The sequence below is a fragment of the Zea mays genome, chromosome 3 (assembly GCF_902167145.1).
Source record: "Zea mays cultivar B73 chromosome 3, Zm-B73-REFERENCE-NAM-5.0, whole genome shotgun sequence".
NCBI lineage: Eukaryota > Viridiplantae > Streptophyta > Magnoliopsida > Poales > Poaceae > Zea > Zea mays.
The window spans coordinates 32,000,956-32,015,929 of NC_050098.1; the positions used below are offsets into that span (position 1 = coordinate 32,000,956).

At 49.3% G+C, this 14,974-nt stretch overlaps 1 protein-coding gene across 1 annotated transcript; it reads right to left on the reverse strand.

The window, feature by feature from the left end:
- Window positions 1–10,961: 10,961 nt before the first annotated feature.
- Window positions 10,962–14,226, reverse strand: LOC100274292 (hydroxyproline-rich glycoprotein family protein). Its single transcript, NM_001148656.1, has 4 exons — window positions 13,652–14,226; window positions 13,209–13,331; window positions 11,942–12,170; window positions 10,962–11,299 (listed from the first exon to the last, which is right to left on the reverse strand). Coding segments are annotated over exons 1-4 (924 nt in total). The 5' UTR covers window positions 14,222–14,226; the 3' UTR covers window positions 10,962–11,297.
- Window positions 14,227–14,974: the final 748 nt, after the last annotated feature.

The following is a 14,974-nucleotide window of genomic DNA, read 5'->3' on the forward strand; positions in this document are numbered from 1 at the left end:
GCTGCGCGGAGATGATCCGCGAGTGCAGAGCAGCCCACGCCGGCCAAGGGGACACCCGCCTGGAATCGGGCGCCTATTGGGGGTTGCGGTGCTACCGCAGCAAAGTTTTGATCGAGGTTGCGACCCTCGATGTTTTGTCGGCGCTCACGTGCCCTTTCTAGAGAGACTCGAGCGTCTTCGCGACCCTCGAAGTTTTGTCGGCGCTCCCGCGCCCTCTCTAGGAAGACCGGGCATCCTCTCCCGCACGCCTGCGACTGAGCTCTGCCCGGAGGTCGTCGGTCTGCGCGCCCCTCACAGAGGGTGAGCGCACAGACGTCGTCGCCTCATGTTGGCACCGGGATGACCGTGGCCTCGACCTGGTCGAGCCAGAGTGCGCCATGCCGAGCAGTCGGTCGACGTCGTCCCGCCACTGCTTCATGGCCCCTGGTGAGGCCGTGGAGCTTGGAGGGTGACGCAGCAACTCCCTGGCCGCAGACAATGCCCCCGGAGCCGCCCTCGACGGCGTTCGGGATGTCTGCGCAGTTGTATGCTGCTGTGCAGCGTGCATAGCAGCAACGCCCGGCACCGGGCGGTTGGGAACCTGTGGCATGGAAGAGGCAGCTTCCTCCTCCACCAGGAAATCCACCGAAGTCTCGGCGTGGTGCTCCATGATTTGCACCATCGTGCTGAGCAAGAAGCAAAAACCTAAAGCCTAGGCCCCTACCTGGCACACCAAATGTCGGAGAGGAAATCTCCGGGCGGGTGGCGGAATGCACCCGCCCTAAATCCTAAGATAAGGAGGGGCCTAAGCGTTTTGCCTATTAGGTTGAAACGGGAAGAACACAAGAATACACAAGGGTTTAGAGTGGTTCGGGCCGCCGGAGCGTAATACCCTACTCCACTGTGTGATGTATTGAGCTTGAGAGCTTGTATGAACTTGTGAGCCTGAGCTGGGTCTAAGTGTGTCTGAGTCTAAGTGATCCCCCTTCGTAACGTTGCGTGCCTCCCCTTTTATAGCTAAAGGAGGGCACGTACAAGAGTGCTGAGCCCCGACATGCGGGCCTAGGGACATAACGGATGAAATACTTGGAGCAAATAATGCTAGTCGCCAGTGCACTCTCCTCGCGCCCTGATATTCGCATCCTGCGTAGTATCGGCGTGCAGCGGAAGCTTCACTGGCGACGTACGAGTGATGATGAGCACAGTGTATGCCGCAGCACGGGCGTACTACCTGCCACCGGGGCGGACGGGCACGCGCCTGCTGGATGGCCTGGTCGCCGCCCGTCAGCAGAGTGGACAGGGCACATTAAATGCTGAGGCGGCACATCGCTTGTCAGTGGAGTAGACATGGCGTATTTAATGATGAGGAGACACATCACCTGCCAGCTTGACAGGCGGCGCGCCTCCTCCGCAATAAATGCGCGGCCCAGAGGCCTTACGTCTGGCTCCGCCCGCTAGCTTACGTCACAGGCAGTAGGCCACGTGGCAGCATCGGGTCTCCGCCTGAGTGGGGAGCGCTCGCGGTATGGTGTCAGCACCGGACCCCTGCCTGGCCTTGATTAAGGCCTGGGTATTCTTAGCCTTGGAATCCCGGGACCCCACTGTGAGTATCCCGGACCCCTCCTGAGGGGTCCGGGACCCGTCCCAGGGGTCTGGTTTGTACCTGTGGAGGTCTTGAACCTCACCCGGAGGTCCGGGCTGTTAATCCAGGGGTTCGACACTTTTCCGTGGGGTCCGGACCCACTGTCGCCACCTTGGAGTATATCGTCTCCTCTGGCCACGTGGCGGCCCCGGGGCCGCCCACGTGGAGGAGTCGGGTGCTGTTCACCGCGCGACTAGAGATAGCCGCGCGGACACCGTATCTTCATACTGTAGTAAGGGGTACCCCTGATTTAGGGTACCGACAATATGCACTACCAGAATCCGAGGCTTTGCCGAGTGTTGTATTCTTTGTCGAGTGCATTTTGTCGGGCACTCGGCAAAGAAGGCTTTGCCGAGTGCCGCACTCGGTAACGTTAGGCTCTCGACACAGAGCCCCTTTACCGAGTGCTGAACACTCGGCACAGTACGGCACTCGGCAAAGACAAGTTTGCCGAGTGTCAAACACTCGACAAAGGGGGCTCTCGGCAAATGGCTATCAACGGCCGTCCCAAAGCTGACGGCCGTCAGTCTTTGCCGAGAGCCAAAGTCTGGCACTCGGCAAAGAGGCTTCTTTGTCGAGTGTCTAACAGCTAGCACTCGGCAAAGCTGCCTTTGCCGAGTGTCAGCTCTAGACACTCGGCAAAGTATATTTTTATTTTTTTGATTTTGTCTCCCAAACTTTTTGTGGTATGTTCCTACACTATGTAGACCTACATGTATCATTTTTGGACAATTATAACATAGTTTCAATCGTTAGTAAATTTAGTTTGTATATTTGAATTTCTTCGGAAAATACAAATTTGAACTGCAGGTCACTCAAAACTTGGACAACCGTACATGCAAAAATGATATTCATGTTACTTAGCATAAGTTACGACCGATTGCAGGTGTGGACCGGAAACTTCGAGCATGTTTAGTGAAATGATATTCATGTTACTTAGAGGACTACACATGAAATCAAAGAGTTTCAATGTGGATCTCTTATGTTTCTACACATAATGTCTCACAACTTTCTCCAAACATTCTAAAATTTTTATCACAGCCTGTACATATGATATCATGACACGTGGACAAGTTTCATGATTTTCTGACTTTGTTTGTGTTTTATTACAATTTTTAAACATGTGGATGCCAAGTTCACGGCCATGTTTAGTGAGCATGTTGCTCGAAGTTTCCGGTCCGCACCTGCAATCGGTCGTAACTTATGCTAAGTAACATGAATATCATTTTTGCATGTACGGTTGTCCAAGTTTCGAGTGACCTGCAGTTCAAATTTGAATTTTCCGAAGAAATTCAAATAAACGAACTAAATCTACTAACGATTGAAACTATGTTATAATTGTCCACAAATGATACATGTAGGTCTACATAGTGTAGGAACATACCACAAAAAGTTTGGGAGACAAAATCAAAAAAATAAAAATATACTTTGCCGAGTGTCTAGAGATGACACTCGGCAAAGGCAGCTTTGCCGAGTGCTAGCTGTTAGACACTCGGCAAAGAGGTAGTAAAGAATCTTTGCCGAGTGCCGCCGATCTGGCACTCGGCAAAGAATATTTTATAATTTTAAAAAAATCTTTGCCGAGTGCCAGATCGCTGGCACTCGGCAAAGAAGGAAAATAACTATCCGACCGTTCTTCTTTCTCCTTTCTCTTCTCTCACGCGCTGTCTTCCTTTCTTCTCTGTCCGCGCCGCCGCGCCGCCTTTGTGCCCGCCGCCGCGCCGTCTACCGGCCGCCGCGGCCTCCCCACGCCGTCTGCCCGCCGTCGCGGCCTCCCCACGCCGGCCCCTTGCCGCGGCTGTGTGCCGTGCCCGCCGCGCCCTCCTCGGCCGTGCGCCGTGCCCTCCGCGGCCGTGTGTCGTGCGCCGTCTGCCCGCCCCCTCCCCGCGGCCGTGCCCGCCGCACCCGCTCGCTCGTCGCGCCGCCGCCTCGCCGCCCGCCACCGAAGGTATAAATTATGCGTGTTTATATTATTTATATGTGTGTTTATATGCGTGTTTATATGGGTGTTCATGAATTTATGCATGATTATATGTTGTGTGTTTATTAGTTAATAAACAATATTATTTATATGCATGTTTAACTGTTTTGGTCATTTGTTGATAATGAACTGGTATTAGTTAATAAACAATATTATTTACCATGATTTAATTTGAACAAACACATGTTTATATTAATGTAATCAAAGTAGACATGTTTATATTAATGTAATCAAAGTAGACACAATCACATTTTTAATGAGAAGGAGAATGAGGGTATTTGTGTGTAGGTTGAATGTCCTTATCATTTTATCCATGGATTTCCGGCCATCGTGCCGTTAAATTATGCGTGGAAGACAGCCATCGTGCTGATACTTTTATTTGCAGGATTTCGAAACCTCCCCGTGCAGGGGAGGTGCTGCCGAAATTTTCTGTTGCTAGGCTTCTGTTAGGGGATGGAGGACCGTGAGTGGATGTACACGGGCCGTAGAGGAAGGAACGATGTCACCACTGAATGGATTAGAAAGACCGATGATTTCGTGGAATGGGCATATGGCGAAGCTGCTAAAGGAGCGAGTCTAGTCCCATGCCCGTGCAGCAAATGTGACAACCGGAAAAGAAAACCAAAGAAGACCATGGTAGAACATATTTGGAAGAATGGATTTACGCCGGGCTATACTCGGTGGATATTTTATGGTGAAGCGCATCGTACGAGAGAGGAGGTGATGAGACAACGTGTCGAGGATTATGACGCAGATGCGGGGGTAGCGGATATGTTGAACGACTATCAGGAGGCACAGTACACGGGAGGATGTATGGATGACGAGCCAGATCCGACTGCAAAGGCGTTCTACGACATGTTCGACGCGGCACAGAAGCCCCTTCACGGCCAGACAAAGGTTTCTCAACTGGATGCCATTGGGCGTTTAATGGCGTTCAAGTCGCAGTACAGCATGAGTAGAGACGCATTCGATGGCTTGTTGACGGTTATTGGGAGTCTGCTTCCGGATGATCACGTTCTGCCAAAGAGCATGTACGAGGCACAGAAACTACTTCGTGCACTCAAGATGACGTATGAGCAGATTCATGCTTGTCCGAAGGGCTACGTGCTATTTAGGAAAGAATACGCGGAGGCAAAGTACTGTCCCAAGTGTAATTCGTCTAGGTTTATGGAGGTAGACTCTGGTGATGGACAGAAGAGGCAGCTCGACATCCCCTTGACAATCCTACGACACCTTCCGTTCATACCGAGGATCCAGCGTCTGTACATGACAGAGGAATCCGCGAAACAGATGACATGGCACAAAAATGGAAAACGACACAATCCTGACAAGATGGTGCATGCATCAGATGATGAAGCATGGAAACACTTTGATGACATTCACCGTGAGAAAGCCGAAGAGGCTCGTAATGTACGTGTTGCGTTGGCCACAGATGGGTTCAATCCCTATGGAATGAGCGCTGCCCCGTACACATGTTGGCCCGTGTTTGTTATCCCAATCAATCTCCCCCTGGTGTGTTCTTTCAAAGGCAGAATATATTCATGTCGTTGATAATTCCCGGACACCCGGGGAACAAAATGGGCGTGTACATGGAGCCTTTGATCGATGAATTGGTACGTGCCTGGGAGGAAGGGGTATGGACGTATGACCGAGCTACGAAGACAAACTTCAGAATGCATGTTTGGTACCAGTACTCAATGCATGACTTACCGGCGTATGGGCTATTCTGTGCCTGGTGTGTTCACGGTAAGTTCCCATGCCCAGTTTGCAAGGAAGCTCTCAGGTTCATTTGGTTGAAAAAGGGTGGCAAATATTCGTCCTTCGATAAACATCGACAATTTCTTCCTGCTGACCATCCATTCCGCCTAGACATCAAGAACTTTACGAAAGGTGTCGTAGTGACAGACCGCCCACCTGCAACGATGACTGGTGTCGAAATTCGTCAACAGATAGATGGGCTCGTGGCCAATACAGAAGGTGGTTTTGTAGGATATGGTGAGCAGCATATGTGGACACATAAGTCTGGCTTGACTCGGCTCCCCTATTATGACGACCTGCTCCTTCCACACAACATTGACGTGATGCACACTGAAAAGAATGTTGCTGAGGCACTATGGGCAACAATTATGGACATTCCTGATAAGTCAAAGGATAATGTGAAGGCAAGAGTGGATTTGGCAGCGTTATGTGATAGACCAAAACTAGAGATGAAGCCGCCAAGTGGCGGAAAGACGTGGAGAAGGCCTAAGGCCGATTTTGTCCTAAGCAGGGCCCAGAGGAAGGAAGTACTTCAGTGGATCAAGATGTTGATGTTCCCTGATGGGTATGCATCTAACCTGAGTAGGGGGGTGAACTTATCTACTATGCGAGTCTTAGGGATGAAGAGTCATGACTTCCACATATGGATTGAACGGATTCTTCCTGCGATGGTTCGAGGCTATGTCCCTGAGCATGTCTGGCTAGCGCTTTCAGAGTTGAGCTATTTCTTCCGTCAGCTTTGTGCAAAAGAGTTATCTCGGACCGTTGTTGCAGACTTGGAAAGATTGGCCTCCGTGTTACTGTGTAAGCTTGAGAAGATATTTCCACCCGGCTTCTTCAATCCAATGCATCATTTGATTCTTCATCTCCCCTATGAGGCACGAATGGGGGGGCCCGTGCAGGGACGTTGGTGCTATCCAATCGAGAGATGTCTAAAGACTATTCGAAAGAAATGTAGAAATAAATGCAAAATCGAGGCTTCCATTGCAGAGGCATACATTCTAGAGGAGGTCTCAAACTTCACAATAATTTATTATGGTGACAAACTGCCGAGCGTGCATAATCCACCCCCTCATTACAATGATGGCGACAATGAATCGAACCTTAGCATATTTCGAGGCCAACTCGGAAGCGCAAGTGGCTCGACCACCAAGACCCTGACACATGAAGAGTGGCGGCATATCATGCTATACGTATTGACCAACCTTGAAGAGGTGACGCCATACATGGAACAATTTCTTCATGAATTCTGGCGTCGATCAAGGGATCTCACTCCACAGGAATATGACGCTCTTCTTAGAAAGGGTGCGAGAAATGGGTTGCCTGATTTCATTTCCTGGTTCAAACGTAAGGTACGTGCTTAGTTTGTAAAAGAGATACGTCTTTGAACTCAATTTAGCGTCTTTTAACTTGCGCATACTTGCAGGGCCAAAGAGATCCGTCTATGAGTGCCGAGTTGAGACAAGTAGCCAACGACTTTGCTTATAGGGTCAAGAAATATTCTGGGTATGACGTCAATGGATACCGTTTTCGCACAACACACTACGACAAAAGTCGGCCCAATCGGAAAACAACGTGTTCTGGAGTCTTTACGCCGGGCCTTGACAATGTCGATTATTTTGGACGAATTGAAGAATTATATGAGCTCAATTTTTATGGTTCCAAACCTCTTACTCCAGTGATATTCAAATGTCATTGGTTTGACCCTCAAGTGACGAGACGGACACATTCTAATCTTGGGATAGTCGAAATTCGACAAGATTCCACCTTAGCAGGAGACGATGTCTATACCGTGGCCCAACAGGCCACACAAGTGTATTATCTCCCATATGCGTGTCAAACGAAAGAACATCTTAAGGGTTGGGATGTTGTGTATAAGGTATCGCCGCACGGGAGGTTACCTGTTCCTAACGATGAAGATTACAACTTAGACCCGGACACATATGATGGAGAGTTCTTCCAAGAAGATGGGCTAGAAGGGCGATTTGAGATAGACTTAACTGAAGCTATCGGAATGGACGTAGATATTGAAATGGTTGTTGATGAGGAGGATGATGAGGTGCAAAATGATAATGACTTAGTAATCCTTGAAGGCAATGATGAGGTTGCGTCTTCCGATGGTGTTGAGATTGAAATGCTTGATTGTGATTATGAGAGTTATGATCCGGCTAACCCCGACACATATGAAGATTATTTTTAATCGATGTAATGTTATATGACTTTTTATTTCGCACCTGTTTTTAAATACATCTTTTTATATGTGCTTATTTGTTTACTCTTAATTGCAGGTTGTTGGACAAATATGGTGGGCGGTTTCCTGAGGAGGAGGAGGGGGAGGAGGAGTAGGATGGCGGACGATGCAGAGCAGGCAGCGCAACAGGACGAGGCAGAGAAGGCAGCGCAGCAGCAGGCGGCACCTCAGGACGACGACGACCAGCAGCAGGACGACGACGACCAGCAGCAGGACGCCTCAGGTTTAGGCGACTCTAGTTCGAGGAGCATCTACCTGCGAGGCCTCGCGAGTCTCCCGCCGCGTCCCATACTTCGGGACAGACGGCCGCTGATTCGGCCGGAAGGGGAGAGGTATGTAACTTTATGTTCTTCATTCTTGTTCATATTATGTGTTCAAAATCATAATATAAATTAATACTTTTTATTTATCACTTGGACAGGTCTTGGACGGTTTTGGATTATGCTGGGGGTCATCGTCGCCCCCCAACAACATCCTCGGCCTGCTGTGCAGAGAACACTTCCCTGGACTTGTGGAGTACGCCGGAGTGATGGGCCCAGCCTTTACCTTCGACCATTACGCTGTCGCCCCCGATGCAGTAGACCGGGACGGCAGGGAATTCAATAACAAGGCGGAGCGGGTGAAGCAAGAGCTGTGGGTAAGTCTTAGTATAATGTAAAATATGTCGCATTCGTTGCAAATTCTTGAAATAATGTATGGATACATCATTTTTGTATGCATGATTTCTTCAGATGCGATGCTGGATACGAGGCTAGGGCGGATGTGGTGGCCACCACGAGCTGTAAGAAGCTCGTCGTGGACATGCACTATGAGGCCCGCATCCAGGCCATCATCACCTACCACGGCTCCGTCCTTGGGGAGAAGGTGACCAAACCTCAAGCCCGAACCATGTCGTTGACCAGGGAGCAGTACCTGCAGGTAAAGTCATGCATGTTTGGTACCAGTACTCCATGCATGAATTTTATTTTATCTTCTGATATGCACTTTATGTGTTTACTTTGCAGGTGATTCCACATTGGTGCGCCGCACATCCTCTGTGCTGGGAGCAGATGGTGGATAGGTGGTGTTCGGCTGAGTGGGACGAGGCGCACACAGCTAGCCGGGAACGGTGTTTGATGATGCAAGGCCCCTCCCATCACCAAGGCAGCCGGAGCCTGGGCCAATATGCCGAAGCATGGGTACGCCACCTATTTTATTTAGATATATAGCACTAAGTTAGATATTATTTCTAACTATCTCGTTGGTTTTCGTTGCAGTCGGCGTCACATGGTGGCAGGCCTTGCTCCACCTTCTCGGCCTATGCTATGGCCCATAAGGGTAAGGCGACGTCCGACGTCACCTAAAACCCGGATGACGGGCCCGAGGCCTACACCAACCCCGCCGTCTACAACCGCCTCCATGACTACACCGCCATGGCGCAGGAGGTCCATGGCCCAGACTATGATCCGAGCACCGAGCCGATCGACCCCGATGTGCTCATGAGGGTCGGAGGAGGCAAGAGACATGGGCGGTACTGGATTGCCGACGGGGCAATCGACTCGTCCTCCACTCCCACTCTGTCTCAGGTGAGAGCAAGGAGCACGGGCTCGAGTCCAGCCATTCGACCTCGGCACGACAGCTCACAGCATCGCATACAGCAACTCGAGGTTAGTGCTTCTGTAACTCGTCCTTCCTTGAGTTATATACCTACTCTTTGACTTACTATAACGTTGGCTTGTAATATTACAGACCCAACTAGAAGAAGAGAGGAGGGAACGTCACGAGATGGAGGCGAGGATGATGGCGGAGCGGGAGGCGGAGCGCCGGGCAGATCATCAGAGGATGGCGGAGATGTTCCAGTACATGCAGAGCCTTGGCGCCGCACAGGGCATCGCTCCACCACCTCCATTGTTCCCTCCAGTTGACCCTGCTCTCTTCCACACTCCTGTGAGTATCAAAATTGTAGTTAGATTTTTGTAATGCATCTGGTATAACACATGCAATCTCTTCTCTGTGCAGGGCCAATCTGGAGCGGCATCCAACAACCCTCCGGAAGGGTTCAGCCCAACGCAGCCCCGGTCAAACCGCCCACCTCCATGAGTGTTGTGTTTTTATTGTTTTAGACTTCAGAACTTATGTATAATACTTATGTCTGTGTTTCATACTTATGTGAGACCTTGCGATGTTTGAGACTTATGTTTGTGGTTGATACTTGTGTTGAACACTTATGTTTGTGATGGATATTTATGTTTGTGGTGACGGTTTTATGTTTGTGTTGGCTATTTATGTCTGTGATGATATCTGTGATGTATATATGTGATATCTTCTGTTTGTGTGGATGGAATACAAAAAACAAATAAAAAAGGTATATACTGGTCAATTTGCCAAGTGTTACACTCGGCAAAGAGGCGCTTTGCCGAGTGTCTCGGTCATAACACTCGGCAAAGAACACAGCCCTGGGCACCGGCTTAGGTTCTTTGCCGAGTGTTATGTCGCTGGCACTCGGCAAAGAGGTCGGCTTTGCCGAGTGCCGCACAGAACACTTGGCAAAGAGCCTGACATGGGGACCCTCCCTGGCGGGCTCTTTGCCGAGTGTCCCAGTTGGCACTCGGCAAAGACGGCGGCTTTGCCGAGTGCTGTCTGGAAGACACTCGGCAAAGCCGCCATCTCCGTCACCTGGCGCCGTAACGGTCGCTTTTCTTTGCCGAGTGCTCTCTGGCACTCGGCAAAGAGGTTTGCCGAGTGCCCGAGAAAAAGCACTCGGCAAAGAAGGCTTTGCCGATGCACTGTTTGCCGAGCCTTCTTTGCCGAGTGTCACACTCGGTAAAGCCTTTGCCGAGTGTATTTAAGGCTTCGCCGAGTGCTTCAGGCACTCGGCAAAGCCATTGATTCCGGTAGTGATGGATTGGTGTATATTGAAATAGATTTACATGGATTTTAACTTGCTATGGATACATATGGATTGAAGATATTAAAATGGATTGAGATAGATTTTGACTTGCTATAGATTTAAACTGACTCAATATCACCCTAGCTACATGTATTAACGGTGTGGATTGTACATCTCCTTGTGAAGTATCAAATCTCAATTTTGGAACAAAAAAAGAACGGATGATACCGCCCAGAAATATCTTAAAGCATTTGATTGCCATCTTTTTACGCAGGTGCATGACCCCCTGGCCCTCGCGGCACTTTCTAGTGGATCATGCCTTTCGGCTAGGTGCGACATCGAACTGGAATAAAGCAGGCGCCATCGCATCATGCATTCATGCTCATGCCGCAGCTGCTGTTGGGACGGATGAATACAACGATGCACCACACATTACGTTTATGCAATAACTCGAACTATTATAAACATGATACTCATATATATAATCGACTCATCGAAGCCCACGGTAGGAGCAGAAGAGCATATGCATCAAGCAAAGGTTCATACATCAGTACATCACTCGTCACGCTTAGTCCAACAACAATGGGTTCTTAATTCTTACAAATATATACCAACGCTGCCACTCAGTGTAGCATCACATTACATATATTAATAATCAATGCGTTTTATTATCATGAAAACGGAATGGAAACGCAAATACTCACACAAACAGGCATCTCAGAAGAGCCTCTTATTTCCAGAAACTTCAGTACCAATCACTTCACTTATTACGGCAGGAGCTCCTCCTTGGTGCGGGCTCGGTCACACATTTCCTTGTTCCTGCCAAAAGAGAAGGAACCATAATTAGTTGACAGACACATTTAGACCGGGTCTAGCAGTTTATCCATATGGTTACCTAAAACATTATTTTGCACTGTAAACTGGATTGTTTGAAGAGTGGAGTTTAAATATAGGTATGAGTATTGTCTCCAGCATGCAGTGTAAAATAGGGACGGGGAACTGTAGAACACTATTTAACATTGTTTGCAGAATAAAGTTTAAAATAGGGGATGAGATAGAGGATCTGCTGAAGATAGCCTTATAGCAGATTGGTCCATATAGTTTACTGTATATACAACATCAATGATGAGATTTTGCAATATATCAGATCTTATACAACTTGTTCTTTTCTCCTTTTCTTTTGACATAAGGAGATTATTCATGTTGATGGTGTGAACAGAGACACTGTCGACACAACTGTTAAAGAGCTTTTCAAGAATAAATCGAACTATTCAACAATTCAAGACGGTTGATTATATGCAGTACATCAAACTAGCAATTAGTTTCTAAACAAGACAATTACTACTGATAGTGATTAATCTTTTGGACTTTCCAATAAAGACAGTTGGTGCATAAAAAATGGATGAGATAATGTTTCAGTAAGAAACCATATATGTGCAGCCCAAATTAGAGAGAACTTACACCAGGGAACAATCTTCCAGCGCTGGTTGTCTCCCTCGCACCACTCCCACAGCACAAGGGCCGTCCCGTCGCGCACACCACCATGGTCCTTGTCTCCATGTAAAGCATCAAAGTTCAGGTAGATGTTGTTGACCATCCTAATGCAGCGGAACCCATCCCCAACGTCCCTGCTCTCTGTCCACAGGACAGACTCGTCCAGGGAGTCTGGATTATGGCGGGTCAGAAGAACCTAAGAACAGTGCATTGAAGATTAAAAAGGGTAAGGATGAAGTAAATCTCATAAACGTTTCATTGTGCAGTTAGGAATTTGTGAGGATACAGCCATACTACCATGACTAGCATTACCAAATTATTTTAGGACAAATGACACTATATGCAGCGTGACATGCACATGGACAGCGAAGCCGAATTGGTTAGATGGTTTGAGTAGCACTCCTGAGATCCTGGTCCTGGGTTCGACTCCCCATCAAAGCGAATTTTAGGCTATGGTTAAAAAATCCTCTCGACTGTCACACGTCAAAGCACAGGTCTAAGACCTGGTCTCGATCGCAATGCCGCTGTATATAGATCGAGCAGAGGTTCGGGGTTTTCTCGACCTGCGTGAGAAGGTTTTCTTATTATAATGCGCAGGGGCGGGAGGAGGGCAGTTTTACCCCCACAGGTTCAGTTTTGACACGCACATGGACACCCACAGGAGCAGCGTCATATGCACATGGATGCAAATGTCAAACACCAAGGACAGATGCAGATCTATTATTGACAAGGTAACCACTACGGCACAATGATTAATTACATGACAGCGGTTAACCAAACATTATTTGAAATTATGACAAAAAAAAAACAAATCATGCAAGTCCTGCATGTTTATGGTACTTGCAGACAATAATAGCACAATCTAAGTTAACTGATAACCAAGACAAATAGTCATACTATTCACAATCAAGAGAAAAGGCCTGCGTTAATTTTCTGCACTAAGTTCAGCTGTGCATTGATTCAAGCTTTGTTGTTCATTTCTGATACTATTTGAGTATTGAAGCAAATCTAGTTCCATGTTAGGAGGCACGAGGCAGCAGTATAAGGAATGCTGCAAGCGCAAGTTTGGGTGTGACATTAGCATGGGTTTCAAAGTTGTACATAGAAGATCGATGGTCACACCGTCACACCGAGTACATTTCCACAAGCATTTTGTGATTATATAACAGGTAGATGACTGTTAAAAGTAGACAATGAAGAAGCATAGATGGTGGCATCGAGCAAAGAGACCTACAGGGTGTGACTGGCCAAGGGAATGCTTGAGAGCCTCTCCAGTGGCTTTGTTGACGAGGACGATGGCAGGGTAGCCTTCCTCATCCTTCACCCTGGTGCTGTACTTCATGTCCTTGATCCAGTGCTGCATCATAAGCAAAGTTGTATGAAGTCACCACAAGGCAAGGAGACAAATGTCGAACCGATGAATTCCTTGGCCAATCCCGACAAAGAAAAAAGACAAAACGAGATCGCATCAACGAAGCCGCCAAATTTCCAAAGCAAGACCGGACGGGAGTCTTCGTCCAGACCCCGCGATCAGAACTCGGATTTGGGGCAGTTCAAGTTCAAACTCAACATGATCAGGATCAGGCCACGTCTACATCAACGCCCAACAGCAAGAGCAGGGTACAGTAAAATGGAACAAATATCTTTGGCTAGGCAGGGCGCCACCGCAATCGTTACCTGCGCGTCGTCATCACGGTCCGTGCGCACGAGGCAGACCTTGCCGTCGCGGGAGGCGAGGCTGTACTGGTCCTCCCCAGCCTTGCAGTAGATCCTGTACGTCTGCTGCCTCACAGGCGGGGCGCCGCCCCCGCCGCCGTGGTGCGGGCGTGTCTCGTGGCCGTACTGGGATCCGCCGCCGCCGTGGTGCGGTCGGCCCTCGTGGCCGTACTCGGAGCCACCGCCTCCGTAGGCGCCACCAAGACCGCCGCCGCCGCCGCCGTAGTAAGGCCTCTCGTCGCCGACCTCGTGCGCGACGTGGACGACGTTGCCGTACCCGCCCCCGGCGCCGTAGGCCGGCGGGGGCGCGTAGCCTTGGCCGCTGTGGCCGTAGGCGTCCCCGGCCCCACCGTACGCGGACTGGGGCGGAGGTCGACCGTACGGATCGGGGTCGACGGGCGCGCGGCCGTACGGGTCGGGTGGCGGTGGCTGGCCGTAGCCGCCGTAGACCGGGGGAGGCGGGCCTCTGCGGTCGTCTTCGTCGTCGTCGCGGCGATGGCCGTGGTGGTGGTGGTGGTGCGGAAACTCCATTATTGGCGATCGAGTGGGAAATGGATCGATCGGGGCCGCGGAGAAGGCTGCCTTATATGGGGACGGTCTGATCTGGTCGGTTCGGTCGAGCCCGGTCTGGGAGAAGCTGACCCGGGGTGGGGAATGAGGACAGGTGGAGCCGCGGCGCGTGGACCACGGGCATTCTTCGATTCGATTTGCCGGCCTGCGAGCGAGGAGCACCACGTGGCATCGATGACGGGCGAAGCCGAACCGGAAGGAAATGAATCGATGATGGTGATGCACAGTCAAGTGCATAGGATTTCCGTCTACCGCGTCGCGAGGGCGTACGTGTAGCGTATTGGATCAGCGACGTGCAAGTAGCGCCAACTGCCAGGTGGTCTTCCTGAATTTGTCAGTTTTGCTGCCACGTTGGTGCAATGATGTAATATTGCTGCTCACGTGTTATGCTCACGAATTTTAAAAAAAAAATGACCTACAGGCTACATGTCTCCTCGTTGTCCATGAATTTTCGGTTCTTCTTGAGCGGAGCCTAAGGGGATGTTTGGTTAGAGGGACTAAAGATTAGTCTCTAGTTTTTAGTCTCTTTTAGTCCCTTTTTTGCCAAACACTAGGACTAAAATATGGACTAAAATGATTTAGTCTTTAGTCCTTCACATAGGTGCTAAAAGAGACTAAAAGCTCATAATTATCATGTTGCCCTTACCTTTTTATAGATAACTAATATTATAAGTATATTTTAAGGGTATTAGAGTCTTTGGACAATGTATTTAA